We start from the raw sequence: 24383 nt of genomic DNA on the forward strand, positions 1-24383 counted from the left end.
CAGTCGGAAAACTACCAACGTGTCGAATTTTTTTCTTAATTATTATTTCCCAGCAAAGCCTGCACTGCTCTACAACGTCCTTATAATCAAATGTTGATGATGTTGGGGCAGCAACCAGCCACTCAAAAGGTACCGTTACCGGTTTCGAATCATTACGATTCATCTTCAGACGGTTTTCATGCTTTCATTACATTTGATGCGTTTCTTTACAGATTAATTGTCTTAAAATATAAATAATACATAATTATAAGCACACCATACAAATGGTTGCGTTACAGATCTGCATTGGATGTGACTTACATGAAATGTCGATTTGTAGTGTTTGTTTTCATAGTTTTCGTCCAACAGATGTGAACACATTCCCACTGCATTCTTATCGTTGCACACGTAAATTTTTCTCACTGAACACTTTTGGTTTGTCAGAGAATAGATTTCTAACACGCACCACATGTTTTGATACATAGAAATTGCTTACAAAATTATGAGTATCAAAGATGCTATGATATATCCTAACATTATACCATTTCCAAAAATTATTTTCGACCCTCGTAAGCATTAAATACTCCTACGCCTATCTGCAGATTAAGTACCAAATTTATATGTTACTACAATTCTCATGATGCTAATTGTAAATAAACAACTTCATAATTAATGTAAGAGGTATTCGCTCTAAAACTCACAAAAATCAATGTCTCTCTGTACTAGTGTAGAAGGCGTTTCAGTTGCATAAGTGAATGTATGATCTTTTTCCAAACATGGGACATCTTTATAATGTTACGATGTATCATAGCATCTTTGGCACTCACATGTTTGTAAGCACTTTGTATGGATCAAAACATATGGTGCGTGTTACAAATCTATTCTGTGAGAAACCTAAAGCGTTCAGTGAGAAAAATTTACATGTGCAACGATAAAAATGCAGTGGGAATGTATTCACATCTGTTGGCCGAAAACTATGAAAACGAAGACTACAAACCGACATTTCACGTACGTCACATGCACTGCAAATCTGTAACGCAACCATCTGTCTGGCGTGCTTATAATTATGTATTATTTATATTTTAGGAAAAATTAATCTGTAAAAAAAACGCACCACACGTAATGAAAGCATGAAAACCGACTGAAGATGAATCGTAATGATTCTAAACTGGTAACGGTACCTTCTGAATAAAGGAACTGAAACTAAATTTGTGACTGGTTGCTGTCTCAACACCATCAACATTTATCTTCAGCCGGCCGGTGTGGCCGAGTGGTTCTAGGCGCTTCAGTCTGGAACCGCGCTACTGCTACGGTCGCAGGTTCGAATCCTGCCTCGGGCATGGATGTGTGTGATGTCTTCAGGTTAGTTAGGTTTAAGTAGTGCTAAGTGCTAGGGTACTGATGACCTCAGATGTTAAGTCGCATAGTGCTCAGAGCCATTTGAACCATTTGTCTTCAAATAACAGCGACGGTCTCCACCCATGTCATCATATGACAAAATTGCATCCTTATAAGCTTTCAGACTGTTTCCGACAACGTAACATCCAGTACTGTTTTCAATCAGACTGGTAGCGTTAGAGCAACTAAAGAGTCACTGAGGAGCAAACATAGAGGTGCTATCATCCGCGAGCAGAAACGAGGTGCTTCCAATATCGCAACAAGTTTACTGGCGAGCAGAATTCTCTCATCTCGTCCTCACGGTGAGTTCACAGCTTCACTGCCGTGTGTGCGTGGCTGTTATTCGACGTGCGCTGCTAAAACACGCTTGGAAACGACGCTGCGAGCTGGCGATACTGATCAACACCGACTCAGAAGAAGGCCTCGGCGCTTGTTGGTGACGCCACGTCAGCTAGGCACGTCGAAGGCCAGGTCTGTTGCAGGCAGAAACGCCTGGGCGTGCTTATCGCTATAAAACTCTTATTTCCGGACAAAATGTTTGGTATTGTTTAGGATTCTGCAGTTTTATTTAGATGAAAGATTTTCTTACTATCGTAAAGCTACAAATGAATACCATAGTTCTGTATTAGTGAATCCTGTCGAAACAAACGTAGATCAATATGAGAAGATGATTTGCCCCATTGCAAGCTTCGAAAATTTTACATACAAGTAACTATATTTACTTGATCCATTTTGCTATCGAAACTTACCCCAACCCCCTTACAATGAACTAGTTTCTTTTATTTATTTATTTATTTTCGTTTGACATCGTCACTGAAAATGTGAACTAATTTACATGTGTAAATGTCCAACTGTTGCCAGTCATTAGGTTACAGACGTTTTCAACGAATGGAATTCTAAACGGGAAACAAAATAGCTTTATACATCGAAAATACTGCTAAGCTTAAACTCTTTTAAACATGCACTTTAGAAAAGATAAATATTCCCCTCTTGCAACTGAAAGGAGAAACTTTATAAGATAAAAAAATTTTATTTGGTAGAACAAGTATCTCTCTTTTGCCTCTTCTTCTGTCCCCCACCCCCCTCCCCCAACGTGTACAATCGCAAGATATTTCATTAACATTCAGTGCTCCTCACCCCTTAGTCAACCACGATACCTAAAGAAGAGCACTAATATGTTCACAGTTTCTTGTAAAAGCAACCCAGTACAAACGTAACTTCCTCAGATTTACAAATAAGGTAAAGAAGCACGAATTCAGTTGCTGCTGGAGCATGAAGTTGTTTTCGTATGTCAATCCTTAAAACACGTGGAAATTTAAGATCAGGAGTACACAATTTGTTATGAAGTGTAATAAATTGCACAATTAACTGATTGCAGAAATCTCTCAGAACAATGTGTGTTGGTCAACTACAGCCAATAGTTTCACATTTTCCTGTGTGAGAGAGGGAGACACCACCATTATGGTTCAAATGGCTCTGAGCACTATGGGACTTTACATCTATGGTCATCAGTACCCTATAACTTAGAACTACTTAAACCTAACTAACCTAAGGACATCTCACAACACCCAGTCATCATCCACCGTTATGAGTATGCCTGCAAGAGACCTGGCGCTCGCCGTGCCTAGCTGACGCGACGTCCCGAACAAGCGCCGAGGCCTTCCTTTGAGTCGGTGATGTACTAATTCGCCGGCGTGGGTGCGCGCGTGCCTGCAGGAACGGCAGCCGGCTGAGCAGCGCGCGCGCCTTCCTGCGGCCGGTGCGCGACCGGCCCAACCTGACGGTGCTGCTGAACGCGACGGCGACGCGCGTCGTGGTGGACCCGCGCACGCTGGCCGCCACCGGCGTCGAGTACGTGGTGCGCGGGCCCGACGGACGGACCTCCAAGGAGACGGCCGCCGTCAGCAAGGAGGTGGTGCTCAGCGCCGGCGCCGTCAACTCGCCGCAGCTGCTGCTGCTCTCCGGCGTCGGGCCCAAGGACGACCTCGAGAAGGTCGGCGTTAAGGTCAGTGCTGACGCTGCTGCTGACGCTCGTTCCGGAGGGTAGCGTTGTGAAAGTCTGTGATGAGTTCGAGAAGCTCCTCCTCCCCGAGCTCAGCTGATATCGTAGCGGACTGGAAGGCCAGCCACTGTTGTAGTCACTAGCTTACTGGACAAGGGAAACTTCAACTAGAAGGCCACTGGAGTACTAGGTTTCATGGTTCTCCACGTAAGACCGCCATCTAATCATTTAGAGACATTGAAAATGTGGCCATAGTGATTTTTACCCCCATTAGTTCTTCGACTTTTTTTCATGTCTACATTAGCTTTACCCGCATTCAGCTAAGATCTAAATCTCTTCGTAACTACACTACTGGCCATTAAAATTGCTACATCAACAAGAAATGAAGATGATTAACGGGTATTCATTGGACAAATACATTATACTAGAACTGACATGTGATTACATTTTCACGCAATTTGGGTGCATAGATCCTGAGAAATCAGTACCCAGAACAACCACATCTAGCCGCAATAACGGCCTTGATAGGCCTGGGTATTGAGTCAAACAGACATGGCGTGTATAGGTACAGCTGCCCATGCACCTTCAACACGATACTACAGCACATCAAGAGTAGTGACTGGCGTATGGTCACGAGCTAGTTGCTCGTCCACCATTGACCAGACGTCTTCAATTGGTGAGAGATCTGGAGAATGTGCTGGCCACGGCAGCACTCGAACATTTTCTGTATCCAGAAAGGACCGCACAGGACCTGCAACATGCGGTCGTCCATAATCCTGCTGAAATATAGGGATTCGCATGGATCGAATGAAGGGTAGAGCCAAGGATCGTTAACACATCTGAAATGTAACGTCCACTGTTCAAAGTGCCGTGAATGCGAACAAGGGGTGACCGAGACGTGTAACCAATGGCACCCCATACCATCACGCCGGGTGATACGCCAGTATGGCGATTACGAATACACGCTTACAACGTGCGTTCACCGCGATGTCGCCAAACACTGATGCGACCATCATGATGCTGTAAACAGAATCTAGATTCATCCGAAAAAATGACGTTTTGCAATTCGTGCACCCAGGTTCGTCGTTGATTACACCATCGCAGGCGCTCCTGGCTGTGATGCAGCGTCAAGAGTAATCGCAGCCACGGTCTCCTAACTGATAGTCCATGCTGCTGCAAACGTCGTCGAACTGTTCGTGCAGATGGTTATTGTCTTGCAAACGTCCCCATCAGTTGACTCAGGGATCGAGACGTGGCTGCACGATTCGTTACAGCCATGCGGATAAGATGCCTGTGTTATCGACTGCTAGTGATACGACGCCGTTGGGATGCAGCACGGCGTTTCGTATTACCCTCCTGTACACACCGATTCCACATTGTGCTAACAGTCATTGGATCCCGACCAACGCGAGCTGCAATGTCGCGATATGATAAACCGCAATCGCGATAGGCTACAATCCGATCTTTATCAAAGTCGGAAACGTGATGGTACGCATTTCTCCTCCTTACACGAGGCATCACAATAACGTTTCACCAAACAACGTCGGTCAACTGCTGTTTGTGTATGAGAAATCGGTTGCAAACTTTCTTCAGGTCAGCACGTTGTAGGTGTCGCCACTGGCGCCAACCTTGTGTGAATGCTCTGAAAAGATAATCATTTGCATATCGTGGCCGAGCGGTTCTAGGCGCTTCAGTCCGGAAGAGCGCTGCTGCTACGGAGGCAGGTTCAAATCCAGCCTCGGTCACGGATGTGTGTGACGTCCTTAGGTTAGTTAGATTTCAGTAGTTCTAAGGTCTAGGGGACTGATGTCCTCAGATGTTAAGTCCTATAGTGCTCAGAGCCATTTGAACCATTTGCATATCACAGCATCGTCTTCCTGTCGGTTAAATTTCACGTGTGTAGCACGTCATTTTCGTGGTGTAGCAATTTTAATGGCCAGTAGTGTAGTACATTGTGACGTACATATTCTGCTCTTACTATGGCTCTACTATTTTTCTCTGGCCGGCCGCGGTGGCCGATCGGTTCTAGGCGCTCCAGTCCGGAACCGCGCGACTGCTACGGTCGCAGCTTCGAATCCTGCCTCGGGCATGGATGTGTGTCACGTCCTTAGGTTAGTTAGGTTTAAGTAGTTCTAAGGTCTAGGGGACTGATGTCCTCAGATGTTAAGTCCCATAGTGCTCAGAGCCATTTGAACTTATTTTTCTCTCTGCTGCTCCTTGGAGAGCCAAGTTAACTGTTCCTAGATGCCAAAGCAGATGTCCCAGCTACTGTCCTTTTGTATTATTAAGGGACTTCCACATATAGTCTATACCTCTTCGACTATACTTTTTAGTCCCTGTTTATTTTGTAATATGTTTGTCCAATAACTTTCTCACATTTTTCGATAGCTTTTCAAGTCATTCTGCAACGACAGCGATCTTCCCATCTGTATAACAAAAACAGTTAAGATCGCTAATTAGTGAGGGTTGAATAACCCTTAGGCGGTTTTTTGTTCTACTGACGTTTATTTGTATGAACTAGTTTCCGGCTTATTAGGCCATCTTCAGATAACTACTGGCTATTGAACTCAAGCTCCTTGTAAACAATAGCCAGTAGTTATCTGAAGATGGGCTAATAAGTCGAAAACTGGTTCATACAAATAAAAAATAGTAGAACAAAAAAATGCTAAGTGTTATTCAACCTTCAATAAGGAATTCTTCTATCAAGAAGCCACAGAAGAATCCATAAATAAGATGATAATATTTATCTAATTTGGAAACCGGTTTCAATGAAACGGAGTTAGTGGGCTGTAAATGGTCATGTTTGACTGAGACTAGTTACCAGAAAAAAATATATATTAGATGCGATCCAGACGGACTTTTTTAAAATTCTTCTACAGAACCACATTTTTCGTGATTTCCGTTGTACCACGTTTGATTTGCACACCGTTTTGTGTTTCAGCCTATGTAAGAAAGTGACAGATCTGGCGTGTTTCTAGAACGGCTGTTAAGGTTTATAGCTTTTATCAGCTGTCAGTCAAGTAACAAAATCGGCGTTGACAGTTTGCTGGTCCCTTTTAGACAATTACATTACATTACGTTCCTTGTGGGCCCATGGCAGGAAGTAAGAGAGTGACGGGGAATCAGGCGGCTGCAAGTGTTGAAGAGTGGGATGTTATTCATTACGCGGAGCTGCTGGCGATTTGAATACGAAAACACTATCCAACGACCTGAATCGGTCCCTTACTGCATTACCATTTTCAAATGCACGCAATAATAAACTGAGGGAGAAAGTTGAATGTAGGAGAAGATGGAGTCTTGCTACCGCGTGCAGCGAATTGGATGTAGCTCGTGTCCGATAACAGAAACAACATTAATCCGAACTAAGCCTGTAAGTTCAAATGTTAAAATGTGTGTGAATTCCTAAGGGACCAAACTGCTGAGGTCATCGGTCCCTAGACTTACACATTACTGAAACTACAACTTAAAAGAACACGTACACGCACACCTATGCCCGAGGGAGGACTCGAACCTCCGGCGGGAGCGGCCGCGCAATCCGTGCATGGCGCCTCAAACCGCGCGGCCACGCCGCGCGGTAGCCGGTAAGTGTTGGTGTAGTTACAAAATGACAAAGATGATCGGACGAAATCAAGAGCGTTGTTATTTCTTTGCTGGCTTCTCGCGTTGCTAAACGATGCTGCTGAGCACATTCTAAAGGACTGACATGCCTCATTTATAGATGGCTTGTTCCTTTTATATATGACCTTGCAGTATTAGCTGACATTTCCTTACTACCAGGAAGCGCTGAAAGAAAATGGACAACAATCGTTACGTTTCCCGAAGAACTGCAGCTCTGCTGTATGGCTTCATTATAGAAGGCACCGTAAAACGGCTGTAGGTCGCAGTAGTTATTCAGGGATGGAGAGGCTTCCAGAGTGTAGACTAGTATGCGGAACTGCATCAAAGAAGTCTTATGACAGAAGAAAACAACGGCGGACGGATATTGGTGTGCTTTTGCTAGATAATACGCAGCATACTAACTTAGCCACGCACTGTGCTGCATGGGACTATGTACGAACTTTCTTTCACTTTGTTTGATTACTATTGGTACACCAATCAGCATGAGCATCTGAGCCATGTCCTCCCACTGACACTTGTTCTGTTCTGTAGGGAACCGGCCGGTGTGGCCGCGTGGTTCTAGGCGCTTCAGTTTGGAACCGCGCGACCGCTACGGGCGCAGGTTCGAATCCTGCCTCGGGCATGGATGTGTGTGATGTCCTTAGGTTAGTTAGGTTTAAGTAGTTCTAAGTTCAAGGGGACTGATGACCTCAGATGTGCTTAGAGCCATTTTCGTTCTGTAGAGCGCTATTCCGCATACATACCAGGCGCGTCCATAAAGAAAGTTTCCCACTTGCCCAGCAGCTGCGTGAAGTGACTGTGTCTACGTGATAGCGCATGCGCCGTGATACGTCATTACTCTAACGGAACTTCCCGAGGTCTCATAGTAGCTTCGTAGCAGCGGTTGAAAATGGTGGCTGCTATTCCAGCTCCCCCCGCGTACAAAGTGCGGTCTGTTATGACGTTTTTGAATGGAAGCAGCACAGTGCCGACTGAAATTCGTCATCTGACAAGTCTATAGGCCTAACGTCATGAGCAAGCAAATGGCGTATCGCTGGTCACGTCACCAAAATTTTCACTGTGAGAATCGCAGCGGGAACCCATCCACAATTACAGGCCACGTCGTGGAGCCTGTGCGGGAACGCGTTTTGGAGAGTTGTCGCTTCATAGTCAGGAAAATCAGCAGCCAGTTCCCGCAGATGTGCCGCTCCTTGTTGCATTAAACTGTGATGGAGCACCTATTGTTCTGGGAACTGCGCGCCAGGTTAGTGCCAAAACAACTGACCACAGAACACAAAACAAAGCACATGGCAACTGATTTCACTTTCCTGCAACTAAACAATGTGGTAATTGCGACGAGTCATTCAGAAAAACCGGCACGGGAAGTTGTGTTGCTGGACGATAGCACTCGGCCACGCACACCTCGCCGGACAACAGAGCTCCTGCGAACGTTCGGCTGGGAAGTTTGACCATCCGCCCTACGTCCTTGACCTCGCTTCCAGTGGCTTCCATGTGTTCCGGAAAGATAACGAATTCCTGGCCGTTCGGAGTCAACGTTTTCAGACTGATAGAGAGGTCGTGGTTTGAATCCACTGTGTGAGATTGCTATGAGACAGGGGTACAGAAGTTGGTTCCACGGTATAAGAATGCTTGAATTCCGGTGACGAGAAATAGTTCAACACTTCCTCTATCTATTCCAATAAATTTATCAATTAAATTATACTTTTCATCTGTTTACGACGTCAGGGAATCTTAATTTATGGATGCGCCTCGTGTTTCCTTTTTTATCCTGTCTAATGGCTCACCTTCGTGTATTACCCCTACTTACTTAGTAGTCGATTTACTTGATGTTTCAGACAAACACTGCAGATAAAAAATTTTCGTTTTGTTGAGATGTCGAGTATCTCCGCGCCCCTAAATCGCCATCCGCCAGACGAGAACCAAAAGCTTGCGTCGTTGCAGGTGGTGCACGACCTGCCCGGCGTGGGGCGCAACCTGCACAACCACGTGGCGTTCTTCCTGGACACGGAGCTGCACAACGAGACGGACCAGCGCGACCTGGACTGGGCGGCCGCCGTCGAGTACATGACGAGCCGCAGCGGGCCGCTCTCCAGCACCGGGCTCTCGCAGGTCACCGCCAAGCTCTACTCGGGCCTCTCCCCGCCGGGGCCCAGTAAGTCAGCCACACCTCCGCGAAATTCTTCTCATCACCGCTGCGATTTGCACTGCGTTGCTGAAACTGTGGGTACTATACTGGTTCTCCATTTATCTTGACTACCCTGAATAATTTTCAGCCCAGAAGTAGAATAAAACAAGCATCATGAAACTTCGTCTATTTACCAGGAGGACAATAACCAGCACGACTGCCTTTCTTGTAAGTTTGTTCGTTATAAAGATACGAAGAGCAGTCAAATTGAATCCCATACTTTTCTTTAATCTACCTCACCTGAAGACTAGTGTAAAGCGTATCACAGTGTATCATTCATGTAAACATGATGTTACTGAAAAGATTACACAAGACTGAGTTTGACTCCTCTACCCCAATACATAGTGCAGGTACCTGGGGTTACGCCACTCGTCCACTTGCTGGTGTTGACAGGAAAAAAATGGAGCACAAGGAAAATGCATACCAGTTGCTCAGTCACCTCTTGAGATGAAGGAATAGCTAAGGGCAATGTACGCAAAGGAAGAGAAGGCAGAAATGATCCTCATTTACGGACTTCGTAAGTTATCAGAATAGTAACTGCAATGCGCATACTGCTGTATTACTTTTAAACGACGTGTTGTATAAAGGAAGTCTTTAGTTAGTGCGTTATCATTACTTTTATTTTATTGTGACTGAAAGCGGGAGTAATGATATTCATGCAGAGGAACACCGCAGAGAGCGGCGTTTTCTCCGTGTTTCCATCAGCCTATGTCATTTCCAATCAGTGGACGAGTTATGTTATCGTGTACTTACACTGTGTGCCAGTGCAGCAGACTCAGTCAGTTTTGTGTTATGTTTTTAATAACGTCATGTTTAAGTGAACTACACATTGTGATATGTTTTTGAGAAAAGTGGGGAGTGAGTATATAATATTTCGAATTAGAACCGATGTCCAGAAACGTTCCATTTCCGCGCTAGATCCGCTTGAAAATATGTTGGTAACGCCACCACTTTTACAAATAATTGATTAGACATGACCCAGTGTATCACTTGTTTTAAAATTTCACTCGTTAATAGACGAAGAAATTGCTCGTGTAGTCATTGACCAAGGTCACTTCAACCTGATGCAACTCGGCCTCTTCCAATTCGGGTATGCGGTGTGTCTACTAGGAACACAACACTCACGCCTGATAACGGTGGAGGTACCCTTTCTCGAACAGTTGCGTAATTTTGTCAAAAAGGGTATATGATGGAGTCGGACGTTGTGGAAAACGATATCGATAAAGGCGACGAGCAGAATTCGCACTACCGTGAGATTCGCCGTTCAGAAAAGTCTCATGTCAATGTATTCTGCGAACTTGTACTAAACCTAGTGGCTCTGACACAGACACATAAATGAGTCTCGATCTAGATTAAAGTGGTAGGATAGATGAGTTATCCGATCCGACGTAACCACCCTCCTCCTATTGCATATCTGCTTAGCAAATATGTTTTCAAACGGCTGTAGCACGAAAACGGTACGTTTACGGAGAGGGGTTCCTATTCAGAATATTATGTACTCGCTCCCCTAGAAGCTCGTAAAGGGAATTTCCAAATAATCTGTGTCGGTTGATATTTAATAAAAGCCGTACTGCTGTTCATATCTTCGTGACGAACAAAGTTACAAGAAAGACAGTCATGCTGCTTAATGTCCACCTAGTGGCTACACAAAATTTTCCTGATTTATTTCTTATATTGCTTCTTGACCAAATGTTATTTAAACTGGTTATGATGAACAGCCATATATACAGGTGAGCCGTCGAAATTCTTCCTCTCGAGTAATTATTCATTTGTTTAAGATATCTGTAATGTCTTTTATCCTAGACGAATACCAAAACAACGGCCGTCACTGAAGAGAAGCATCCAACAACATGTATTTTTTGAATGAATTATTTATTCCCCCGTCCGGCCGGAGTGGCCGTGCGGTTCTGGGCGCTACAGTCTGGAGCCGAGTGACCGCTACGTTCGCAGGTTCGAATCCTGCATCGGGCATGGATGTGTGTGATGTCCTTAGGTTAGTTAGGTTTAATTAGTTCTAAGTTCTAGGCGACTGATGACCTCAGAAGTTAAGTCGCATAGTGCTCAGAGCCATTTGAACCATTTATTACACCGTAGGCAGTTTTGGGAGTATCGTCAGTCCAAGCTGATGATTCAGAATGTATCGTACCAGTGCAGCAAACCTCTATGTTTCGATGTATTTATCCACAAAACAAAATTTAAAATTTTTGCGAGAAACTGTCGCTAATGTCTGGCGTCAGGTCTCCGTCAGAAAATGCTTACTGAGAATAAACCGTTCGAAAAAAAAATAAAAAAATACGGCTGATTGTATTTTCTTCTTTAGTGACGAGGACAAATGGATTTCGTAACTTTATAAATCACAGTTTTTCTTCTTTTTATTTGAGCTATAGCTTTTTATACAAGAATAGCAGATTCGTGTGAGGCTAATTTCCGTTTTTATTTTTTGTTGGGCACTATTTTTCTGATTTATTTGACGCGGTCCTCAGCGAATGCCATTACCTTCATCTGAGAGTAGTAGCATGGAGCCTCTTGCCTAATGTCTTAATGCATGTTCTATCACTCTATCCATTTTTTTGGTCAGATTTTGACTATGATGATGATGATGATGAGTCCCATACTCCTTTACAGAGCGTAGGGGAGCGGCGCGGGAAACCCGCGCCTCCTTACTAGGCAAGGTCTTGGTGGAGGTGGTTTGCCATTGCCTTTCTCCGACCGTAATGAGGATGAATGATGATGATGAAGACGACACAACAACACCCAGTCATCTCGAGGCAGGAAAAATCCCTGACCCCGCCGGGAATCGAACCCGGGACCCCGTGCTCGGGAAGCGAGAACGCTACCGTGAGACCACGAGCATTTTATAAAATTTATTTTGTCACCGATTATGAGGAAAATTTTCTCATTTCTTACGTTATGAATCCAGTTGATTTTCAGCATCGTGCTGTAACACCTCATCCCAAGCGCTTCTATTCTCTTCTTTCTCGGTTTTTCTATGGCTTGTGATTCATACAGTGTTGTAACGTACGTTCCCATAACGTCCCTCCTCAGTGGATTCAGGCCTATGTTCTGTTGTAGTGAACGTAGGTTATAGAGGAATGCATTCTCTGACTGTGTTAGCCCACATCAAACTCGATTTACCGGTCATCCGTTATTTAGCTTCCGTGGTAGCAGAGTTCATTCACTTCTTACACTAAATTTTCCAAATTTCTGATGGTAAATTTGGTGCCAATCTCATTTCTGCTATTCGAAACAAGTTCATATATCTTTGGTTTACTGTCAACTCATGTTCTAAGCACAATCGATCGTCCAGCTCGTTCAACAGCTCCTGTAATGCTTCTGAAAAAATACAGATCTACCGTACCTCTGAAAAGAAATTACGGAGGAAAAAGGAAAAATATATTAAATGTGGGGATTTCTGTGCTGCTGTTCGGTGTTTGGAAACGTCTGCAGTCTGTTAATTTATTCTATTCTTCAAGTTTCATCCAGAGTGACGTAAGAATCTCATATCGCTTATTCCGGTGCGCTAGTTGCACAGTAAGTTGACTAAGCATCCGGTGCTCCGCCTTTCAAACGGCCATAAGAGCAGCAATCACAATCAATATACTTTTACATCGTGAACTTCTTTCATTCCTCCAAAAGAGTTATCATTCAATTTGTCTAACATAGTTCAGCTGGTTCGGTAAAAAAATTACCATACCTACATAAAACAGAAATAGAGCTGGTGACTGTATCTCGGTGATTAATGAAGCTGCGAAATCGCATTTGTCTTTGTTTCATGAGCTCCTAATGACTATTAGCCTAGCTCAAAATATATTGAAAACATCTATGAGCCAAAAGTTGTTTGAGGTGCAAAAATTATCCCATGGTCCTGTGAATATTCGTCGCGTACGGAAAATCAGACGACATGGACGTAACCCTGAAAGGAATAACAAAATTATCCACCATTTTTTTCACACAGACCAGTACTTATCAAGCTACCGCTACTTTTCTGAAGCTCACAAACAGTAGGTCAGAAGACTGTAAAACAGATTATCTCGTTAACTGATTGTACTGTAAAAATACCAGGTTTGAGAAAATTTTACAGCTTTTATCGCACACGACTGGCCTTCAAAGCTAGTAACGATACTCTGAGGAAATATGGTTCTAAACTTACGGTAATATTTCTGGGAAGCAGCGATCTTGTAATTTATATAAAATCTATATAAAATAAGTGAAAAAACAGTCTAGTGCGCGATGGTAATTTATCGAAATAACCGGTTTCGTCCTATACTTAGGCCGTCTTCAGACAGCACGATAAACTGCAGGTTCAGCGACTGAGATCAACTGGTTGTTCTCTGCATCGTCAACTTCAGCTGATGGTGCTGTCTGAAGATGACCCAAGTATAGGCCGAAACCGTTCATTTTAATAAAGTACCATCGCGATCTACACTATTCTTTCACTGATTTCATAGAAATATGGCTCTATGTGATTTACTTCTAAAAGGTGGCAGAAGAACGCGAACTATCAGGCTCGGAAGAAGTATCATTGCTTCAGAAAAGGCATACTGTGTTAGACTTTTTACGAAAATGTGAAGCATTATGTTTAAAATAGCTTGTGGTATATTCAGACAAATTGTTAATTCATAGGCTTTACACTGTCAATAATTGTTGTCACAGCGAAAGGAAAGAAACGGTCCTTGATTGTCCTGGTATACGTGGTACTGCCGCAAAGGCACGTAGAGTGTGACAGGGCTCCATATTTAAGTCAACTTGATGGGTGATACGTTTCTGCTGTGTAATGACAGCTCTAAGCAGGACGTATAAAGTGCGTCTCGTTGTTGTAACATTGGAGTACAGCCGGTTATTATTAACTTAAATCCTACGCGAATAAGGAAAAAAAGGAATGTAAATCAAATTTTCGTAAGGAAACTGTAAGTGCTGCTTTTAGGAATAGAAGACACATTTTAAAGATCTTCATTTATAGCATAGGAAAGTTTTGATAAGAGCTGAATGAAACGGAGATCTATTCTGTAAAAGAGGTGGCTGACTACGAAGCTTATCAGACGCTTTAAAAATCAAAAAATGGAAAGGCAGCCGGTCTTTGAGGTATATGGAATTATTGAATTACGGAAGACCTAAAGTAGTAGCGGCGCTCGTAATCATTTTTAATAAAGTGGCTCAAGGAGATGAAGTACCCCAAGAATGGAATTTATACAGGGTGAGTCACCTAACGTTACCGCTGGATATATTTCGAAAACCACATCAAATACTGACGAACCGATTCCACAGACCGAACGTGAGCAGAGGGGCTAGTGTAATTGGTTAATACAAACCATACAAAAATGCACGGAAGTATGTTTTTTAACACAAACCTACGTTTTTTTAAATGGAACCACGTTAGTTTTGCTAGCACATCTGAACATATAAACAAATACGTAATCAGTGCCGTTTGTTGCATTGTAAAATGTTAGTTACATCCGGAGATATTGTAACCTACAGTCGACGCTTGAAACCTACGACGTTCAGTTGCGTGTTGCAACAAACACGGGCCACGGTCGGCGAGCCGCATCTGCAGGGACATGCCCATACAGCCGCAACATACATCGCGTTTCTACAGAGTGATCTGCCAACGTTGCTCGAAAATGTCCCACTGGAAACGCGTCGACTGATGTGGTATCAGCATGATGGTGCACCTGCACGTTCCGCAATTAACACTAGGCTGTCCCTTGACAGGATGTTCGACGGGCGTTTCATAGGACGTGGAGGACGCATAAATTGGCCAGCCCATTCCCCTGATCTTACACCTCTGGACTTCTTTCTGTGGGGTACGTTAAAGAAGAATGGGGTACGTTAAAGGAGAATGTGTACCGTGATGTGCCTACAATCCCAGAGGATATGAAACAACGTATTGTGGCAGCCTGCGGCGACATTACACCAGATGTACTGCGGCGTGTACGACATTCATTACGTAGAGATTGCAATTGTGTGCAGCAAATGATGGCCACCACATTGAACATCTATTGGCCTGACATGTCGGGACACACTCTATTCCACTCCGTAATTGAAAACGGAAACCACGTGTGTACGTGTACCTCACCCCTCATGGTAATGTACATGTGCGTCAGTGAAAAAGACCAATAAAAAGGTGTTGGCATGTGGACGTAATGTGCTGTTCCAGTCTCTTCTGTACCTAAGGTCTATCACCGTTCCCTTTGGATCCCTACGTAATTCGATGCTCTCCGATACACACGATGGAACAGCGGAGTGGTACTCAAGCGTCAACTGTAGGTTACAATATCTCCGGATGTAATTAACATTTTACAATGCAACAAACGGCACTGATTACTTATTTGTTCATATGTTCAGATGTGCTAACAAAATTAACGGGGTTCCATTTAAAAAAACGTAGGTTTGTGTTAAAAAAGATACTTCCGTTCATTTTTATATGGTTTGTATTAACCAATTGCACTAGCCCCTCTCCTCAGGTTCGGTCTATGGAATCGATTCGTCAGTATTTGATGTGGTTTACGAAATACATCCAGCGGTAATGTTAGGTGACTCACCCTGTATATTACTGTCATGTATAAGAAATGGAGTAGTAGAGATCCGATTAATTACAGGGGAATAAGTGTATTGGTTTCTGTGAGTAGGTTTCAGCAGCATAGTACAAGACATGAAAAGCTTGTCATTGTCATTGTATCTCAGCAACAGTCAGGTTTCATTGCTGGGAATAGCTATATTGTAACAGCTTTACTGTGCGCTGGATGTATCAGAAAATGATCGCTAAAATTTAACATCTCCATTCTTTGTTCGTTGATTTAGAAAAGGTCTATGATTCTATGCCAAGGAAGGTACTATGGATGGCACTGGAAACGTTTGAGTGGACTGTGCATTAATAGAGCTGGTGAATGGGACGTACCACCGATACGACGTAGCTGTGAAGATTAGTGGTAAGACACCGAAAAGTTTCAAAACAAGTAAAAGATTGAGACAAGAATGTTCTGTGGCACCAACCTTATTTAAGTTGTATTTAGAAGCTGTTCTTGGTTGATGGAGCAGACAGTGAATAAATCAGGGTGTAGCAGTGCAGCATGAACACTTACATTAATTACTGTTTGTCGATGCTCAAGTACTTACTGTTCGGGATAAGAATGATGCGATGTATCGAGAGAGAAATTAAAAGATGCTTATAAACAATGGGGACTAACAATCAGTATGAATAAAACAGAATATCTTCTTGTTGGGAGTGGGCAAGGTGAGGATTTGAATTTTGAGTTTCTCCCGGGAAGATTCGTGGTAGTGTTCAAGTATTGGGCTTCACTAATTCATAAGATTGGTCAGTGTGAAGTGGTCGTACCCCACAGAATAAGTCGAGCGAGGGAAGCATTAAATGGTATCTTTTGGAGTCGACACGTACCCAGACGAACAAAGAAAGTAGAGCTACTATCAGTGATTGAAAGCATTCGGATTTACGGTTAATGAGTGTTGGGCTCTGAACGAGAGACAAAGGGGGAAAATTGAGGCTGTCGAAATGGATGTATTATGGCGAAGCATGAGAGCGACACACTTGAATCTACTGAGGAATGAATATGTAATAGTGGAGATGGCTGCGATCGAACCACTCTCAAATAGGATTAACGCTCCAGTACTGAGATGGTATTGTTGGATGGAGTAGCAACGACAGCCGCTATGTTTTCTCAGCTGGTCTCCACTAGGGAGAAGGAGCCGAGGGAGGCCGAGGACAACGTTGAGGGAACTACTGTATACACGGAGCTATCGGAAGAAGATTGGCAGGATAGAAGTTAGAAACGTCGCTTTAAGTAAGGTAAATCTTCGTAAGCTATATTTCTGTAGAAATCCTAAAGTCGCCGTGCATTGTGAGTCGTGTGGCAGCTGACGGCTCTCCACGGATCTACGCGTGGTCGCGTTATAATTCCGTCTCGTGCAGAGGGTAGGACAGTGAGGGAAGTGACGGAGCACGCCTTGTTGCTGCAGACAGCGGGCCCGCGGCTGACCCGGACGTGCAGCTGTTCTTCGCCGGCTACCTGGCCAACTGCGCGCGCACCGGGGAAGTGGGCGACAGGGCCTCGGAGACGCCGATGCCGCGCCACGTGTCCATCTCGCCGGTGGTGCTGCACCCCGAGAGCCGCGGCCAGATCAAGCTGCGCTCCGCAGACCCGCTGCAGCCGCCGCTCATCTACGCCAACTACCTGGACCACCCGAACGACGTCCGCACCCTCATTGCGGCCATCCGAGCTGGCATGAAGCTCGCCTCCTCCAAGGTGAGTTCACGGGTCTGTCGCGTTCCCACTGTGCGTTAGGCTCGCGACTAACTATCGCGTTCTTATTGTGTAAGAGGTACGTCTTCTATGTTTAACATGTTTTTATTGAAGATCACTCAGGAAAGAACACATAACACAGGCAGTGGTTACACAATAATAACCAATGGAATATTACAGAAAACTTGGGTAGAACTCTCCAGAAACGTCCTGTGAAATCAACAACGGAAATTATAACGTAGCACTCCGTCTTCAGGCCACTAGTGGCCTACCGGTACCATCCGACCGCCGTGTCATCCTCAAGGGCGGATGCGGATAGGAGAGGCGTGGGGTCAGCACACCGCTCTCCCGGTCGTTATGATGGTATTCTTGACCGAAGCCGCTACTATTCGCTCGAGTAGCACCTCAATTGGCATCACGAGGCTGACTGCACCTCGATAAATGGCAACAGCGCATGGCGGACTGGATGGTCACCCATCCAAGTGCCGACCACGCCCGACAGCGCTTAACTTCGTTGATCTCACGGGAACCGGTGTATCCACTGCGGCAATGCCGTAATTATAACTTAGCACATCGTTTAATAGTCATGGAACGCTCGCGCGCCGCGGCAAGGAGTAAGTACATGTCAGCGCTCCTCGCTGCCGGCACGCGAACCTCGTTGACACTTGCGTTCCGTCAGCTGATTGTCAGCCCCGCGACCGCCTCAGTCGCCACAGGTCTACCTCATCTGCCGGAATGTGCTTCCTCTTTTGCTTGTGCCTTCGTCCCGCATCAGCGCAGGGTCTGAGTAGTGATTTACGGATAACGCCTGGTTAATTGAAGAGGTGACGTGATGCCCTTCCTGTCGCCACCTCGTTTCCCCCATGCCACCACCACCACCACAAGTAGGAAATATGTGTAGCCTAGCTATAGGCGAGAAGTATTATTTTTATGGAAGTTTGTGAAAACTTGGTTCCAGTCCGAATTCAGCTAGTGGGATATGGCAAACCGTGTAAAAACGACATCTAGGCTGGCCAGCACTCAAGCTCACGTCGTCAGTCTGCCAGGACGACTCGATGTGGAGCCGGTGCATCTCTCAGTGCCGGAAGTGGCGCTTTAAGATGCACGGCTATCCCAGTCGGTTACTTTTACCTCTAAATGTGTGGAAATTGCTAGCATACCATACGTACGTGGCGTTAGTGCTATAGTAATCAAAATTCTATACTGAGGAGGAAACAAATTCATCTACTACAATAACGAGGTAGAGATATGCCCCCATTTTATGTCATTTGAACGTGCTATTAAGGAACTCTATAAACAATTCATGGACGACATAGGCTGTGTAGTGACTACTTTCTTTAATAACGAGTTTAGATTTACACAACATCACATTAATTAACGTTAAGGAGAACACATCATACATAGGTATGGATAAGGTACTTGGCTCCTTACGTATGCATAATGTATTCTCCTTAAACTTGACTGATTTGATGATGTATCAATCGAAGCGTGTCATTAAATAAAATAGTCACCACACAACCTGTGGCTTCCAAGGATATCTAATGCGTCCAGTATAGCACTGACACAACCGAAAAATTACCCATCTACTGCGCTTAATACTTAGTTTGTCCAGTACTACGCACTATACGGGGCAACAAGTTCCTCCAGCGAAGTTAGATCAGCTCCCAGGTTTTCATATTCCTCCCAGTTCATGTCCATGCATTACAGACCCTTTGTCAAAGTTCATCACGATGTCTTCCTCTACTTCTGTATCCATCCTTTGGTTACCACAGCAGTGGGGGTCGTTCCATATAACGAAGTTTTCCTCTACTTCCGTATCCATACATTGGTTTCCACAACAGTGCTGACCTGGGGATTCTTCCATGTTAAGTTTTCTTGCTGCATTTCCCTATCCATCCTATGTTTTACACAATAGTTCTGATTTGGGGTTCTTCCATGTTTCCTGCCTAGAACATGCTCTCCAAGTCCAGTCTTCAGTCAGTAACGTTTTTGTGCACGTTGTTTAGGCGACTTCTTCTCATCACCATCGTTTGAAACGTGCTCGCGATAGCTGATCATCAAAACTCGCCAGAAGAATCGTTGGCCAAAGGCACTGAGCTTTTATGCCGTTCTTTCTGTAATTTTTCAGGTCCCAAATGCCCATTTGACTGTAGGTAGGGTGCTAGAGGAGTACAGCTGAAGCTTTGTGGACATATAAATTTCCATATGTACCACATTCGTTCGAAGACTGCTGACTTTCCCAGTTCTGCTGGTGATTCTGCCTCTACGTCCTCGCTATCACAGATAAGTCAGTCGAGATAAGGAAATCGAACTCCATCTTGTGGTATCTTCTGTTGCACTATAATTTGAGTAGATGAATTTCCACTTTCATGCACACTAGAACAACAACAAAAAATAAGACATGCTGATTTTCGTTGAAGACTCGAAAGACAAACTTAACAAGTCCGGAAAATACCAATTTAGCTGCGATAGTGGACTGGTCTATGTTGATGAGACCAGACACCCAGTACCAGACGCACATGCTGCTTGTACAGCGGTGGCCGAAGATGCACACAAGTGTGGAGATACCTGACAATTTAGAACAAACCTGTGTTCTATCTAGATAGTCATTTGCCACTAAACGAAAAATCAGAGTGTTGATGGCAGCGTAGCGCAACAATACATCATGACATAGCAGAGAAGGTAGATTACGCAGATGCTTCCAGTGTGGTAAAACGCAAGAATGACGAAGACTGAAGTGGAATTAGTAATTTTTGAGAACTTTTCTCGTGGAGAGAATCAGTGGTGTAGCTAAAACACTTTTAAAAGGCTGATTAAAAACAGTGTTGACAGCATTAAAAATTATTTGCAAGGTAACCGGTTTTGGTATGCATCTGACCAACTTTAGGCCATTTATACCATAATGGTAGGCGGTTGCGGTGAGCAGAGCATGTGTCGTGGCTCCATGGAGAAGCAGCTAACATTCGTGAGCCCACGACACCTGCTCAGTCCATCTCCATTGACTACTTTCGTGATATAATAGGTCTGAAGGCAGTCACATTCGGTCCGAAGCCAGTTACTAGAGCAAATAAATATTTTACTGCGTTAAAGACTGCTTTAATCCTTTTTTTGAAGTGGAACTGTTGAAAGATAACTTCATGAAGTCCTCGAAGACACGCCACGCCCCTGGCCTTAAATACATCGTAAACGCAATGGCTACAGTCGAAACTGCCGGCTGTGCGAACCGAAGATGAACGTTCTGTGTACTCAATGGCAACCTTCATCACGGCGCCAGGTGCTGGCAGTGTATGACAACGACGGATACGATCTGACGTCGTTCGCTCTCCTCGGAGCCTCCACATTGGGATACGTGCCTCATGTATACTGTATGTGTTTGAAAAGACGATTTTGAACCACTTCCGTGCTCTGTGTTGTCATTGACATGCGCCACTGTTTGTACATCTTTTTCTGTTGTTGCGTCAAGGGGAGCCGCCATTAATGGTACCCGTGCTGGTAGTCTGTGGTGGTCCACACACAGCACTGTTCATGCGGATAGCTGTCTTGTGCGAACGAGTCCTTTTCTTGATGTGAGTCATGTGACGTGGCTGTATGTCTCTTCACGGCAGACCCAGAAATACGAGTATGTGTGTCCTCTCTTGCCCCAGTCGCTCTGGGCCGCTGAGGTCCTGCGTGGCTTCGAGTATGGCCCTGCTGAACGCATCGCATCGATTGCATATTTACATGACTGTCAAGTTATCTTGGACAACGTGAGCAACAAAATCGCGAAATGGCACGCAGCAGTGTAGACAGGCCACAAACCTGTCGCTGTCCAATTCTGACAGGTGTTTGTAGACACTTCTCCAGCTGACGCGAGACACAGCACGATCTTCTCGCACATAACCAACCATCGAATTCGACATATGAAGAAAATCCATTCCGTAGTACACCCATAAATATAGAATGTAGAGGTCCTTACTCCAAATGTTGTGTGATTGTACTAGAAAGCTAATCATTTGAATACCCAATCAGCATGCCACCTTCCATGAACTTACAGTTTAAGGGTAGCCCTATACTGAGCATAAGCTGTTTATTACGCACAGCTTGTTTTATATTTTGTGCATCTCTCTTGGTACCCATTCACCAATGCTGCCAGTCGAGACAGCTCAAAGCATAGAGCCTGATGGTGATTTAAGCGAAATCAGTAACCACAAATAAACAGAAGCCGAAACTTGTTATCGATTCGAATGAAGTGGCGTATGTCCAAGACACTGGTCACCTGTCTTCTCACCAGGATCAAAAGGCCTAATTTCGTGTAACACGTTCCAGGCTAAGCTCTAGTTTTTAATATAGTAAAAATCAACAACATTCAAGACTACTTTCACCATTCATCTTGTTTTTTAATATTAACGAAAAATATTCGTTATTTCAGATATTTCCTTCTTGTTGTTTAAAAGTCAGTAATTTTAAACTAATCAATGCTATCGCGCCTCTTTATCACAGCAAGCAATCTCAAAATTTCGTTTCGGAATCTGTTACTTGCAGGTATGTATCGCATATGCGGGGAGGGTGCTATTTACATGTCTGCAACGGTTTAGTTTCTTCTTCACCTTTCGCAGTACCCGTGTCCTATTAATAGCCCCTACTGGTCAAGTTGTAACCCACGGCTTCTGCGTATTCATTTATTCGGTAACAGTTACCAGGGATGGACTTTGAAATTTGTCACATACTGAGGTCTATGACCTTTGGTGGTTTAGAAACGTTAAGCTTCAAACTCCATATAGTCATATGATACTGCCACTTACTACACGGATTTTGATACTCCCGAACTCACTCATTAAAACCTACAGAGCTGATGTAGAATCATGAAATTCCAAGGTTTCGCAGTACAAGTAAAGGAAAAAAAACGAAAATTTTAAATTTGCAATTATTCACAGGAAAAAAATCTTTGGTCATTTGTTATCCCAATTGATACTGAAATTAAAAAAATTCTCGAAAGTCTTGGAGTCCATTGGATCGATACCTTGTTGACATCAATGTCCATAAGAGGCAAAACCTGTCGAGATTTTCGATTCCCAGAAGGGATGAACTGTCTATATACCAAATTTTTTTTTTACTGTAACGGGACGCTCTTCGACAATACGTTTCAAAAGAAACTTATTTTAAATGATGCCCGAAATTGTTATTACTTATGTCTTTAACATTTTAAGTCTGAGAAACTCAAAAGATCTTGGAAAGCAACAATACAGATTTAGAGTTAGAAACTGAACAATTTAATACGAGATTTTAAATCATAGCATTACTTAGAGTTTCACCCTAGTCTGGTGGTTCTGTTTCATTTAAACTAAATGCAGTATGAACTCATGTATTACTAGAACACAGAGAAAAAGTTTGAATTAACAAATTCTAAGTAATAACGAATCCTACTTTAAATCGTAACAAGCAATGACCCACTATAAAAAGACTGTGAAATAAATATGTCAAGGAAAAGCAGTAGAATTAACCCTCAGTATCAAAATAAATTAGACGAAGCCAGCACAAATAATACAGATAAATTTACAAATAGAGCTCATATTTGATAGATAGGAATAAATGTATCATAGACAAGAGAAACCTTTAGCAGCGTACGTTTCATTTTAAGTTGAGATTAGTAAGGCTAGATCCGTAAAAGAACGTGTAAATAAAATTTGAACAACAGTGCCCACATGGTTTGAATTAAAACAGCACGCAGTGAACTTACATTGATAGTGACTACACAATAAATACAGGACCATCTCAAATAATAATCATACATTGTCAATAGATGCTCCTAGCCAAAAGAGAGAAATAACTGTGAGATAAAGAATTTTACCAGTGTAAGTTAGTGCAAACAGTCAGCTCTTCAAATAACCCTGGGGTTAACTCAGGTGTAAAGCACATTGTACAAAAAGCTTATGTTTCGTAAATGAAGTTGTAGTGAGACCTTAAGCATGTGACCAGATGAGAGGAAACAGAGTTACCAACGAAAAACGCGAACAACTGTAAGTAATCACTTATTTGCATAAACGTGACCTGTTTTGTCATCTACAAATAACACATATCAAACAAAACTGTATCATTCTAGATATCACTGAAGATGCCTTAAAGTACAAAGACGTAACGCGTCTAGGAGAAATATAATTCAGTGCAGTGTAGAAAAGGCGGTTTTTCTTTACAAATCAAATATTTCTGTGTTTGCTGTGGAGGATTACCACGCCAACTATCTGGTTATTTTTCGTGTTTTACTGTACCTATTGATACATATAGATAAAAAGAATATCGCGCCAGACTAATTTGAGGCCCCTCTGTCGAATCGTCAGGTAAAATTCCACTTTAAAGTTTTTAAAAAAAATATATTACAACAACAAAATTTCAAATATCTACAGAGAAAATTCGCCTAACGACTCTTAGGAGAGACACACTGTATACAATCTGTTTAAACGTGGTTATCTTCTCAGCGAGCGTCGGGTGTCCTACACTAGTGTCTCCATGCAAATATAATTGGGGCTCACGCACCATAATCGACTGAGAGGCCAATGTAACAGCCCCCCTGTTGGTGTGGATGGAATCTCGAGAAAATGTTAGTATGAAATTAGGTAGTTTGGTAACCACGAAATCGATTGTGCAATAAAGAAATTGAAAATCATCATTGCACCACGAGGCTAGTTTATTTGTAATTGCAAGTCAGTCAGTGACGAAATGTTCCGTCACTGCTGCATAACATTCATTGTTTGGAACGTACTTGTGGTCTTCCAGACGCGTTGAACTGTAGTGAGGAGCGCTCGTTCATCATTCATACGCATTTCGTGTTCTGGTTTCGTATTTCTCTGTCCTCACCGGGTGTACGTAGAAGCTACTAAACACAGTGACGAAAAAAATACAACACCAAAAATGTTTCTCTGACTCCATCCTTCTGACTGAAGTTTGAGGGTCGTATGTAATAAAATGGAAC

General features: G+C 43.5%; 1 protein-coding gene across 1 annotated transcript in view; it reads left to right on the forward strand.

Annotated features, from left to right (window-relative positions):
- The window catches only part of LOC126184033 (glucose dehydrogenase [FAD, quinone]-like), a 203814-nt gene that overhangs the window by 175426 nt on the left and 4005 nt on the right, over window positions 1–24383 (forward strand). Inside the window, exons 5-7 of the mRNA XM_049926394.1 lie at window positions 3094–3382; window positions 8939–9149; window positions 17154–17440. Coding sequence (XP_049782351.1) covers window positions 3094–3382; window positions 8939–9149; window positions 17154–17440 — 787 coding nt within the window. The remainder of the gene's footprint in view (window positions 1–3093; window positions 3383–8938; window positions 9150–17153; window positions 17441–24383) is intronic.

Source organism: Schistocerca cancellata, chromosome 1, assembly GCF_023864275.1.
Source record: "Schistocerca cancellata isolate TAMUIC-IGC-003103 chromosome 1, iqSchCanc2.1, whole genome shotgun sequence".
Taxonomy (NCBI): domain Eukaryota; kingdom Metazoa; phylum Arthropoda; class Insecta; order Orthoptera; family Acrididae; genus Schistocerca; species Schistocerca cancellata.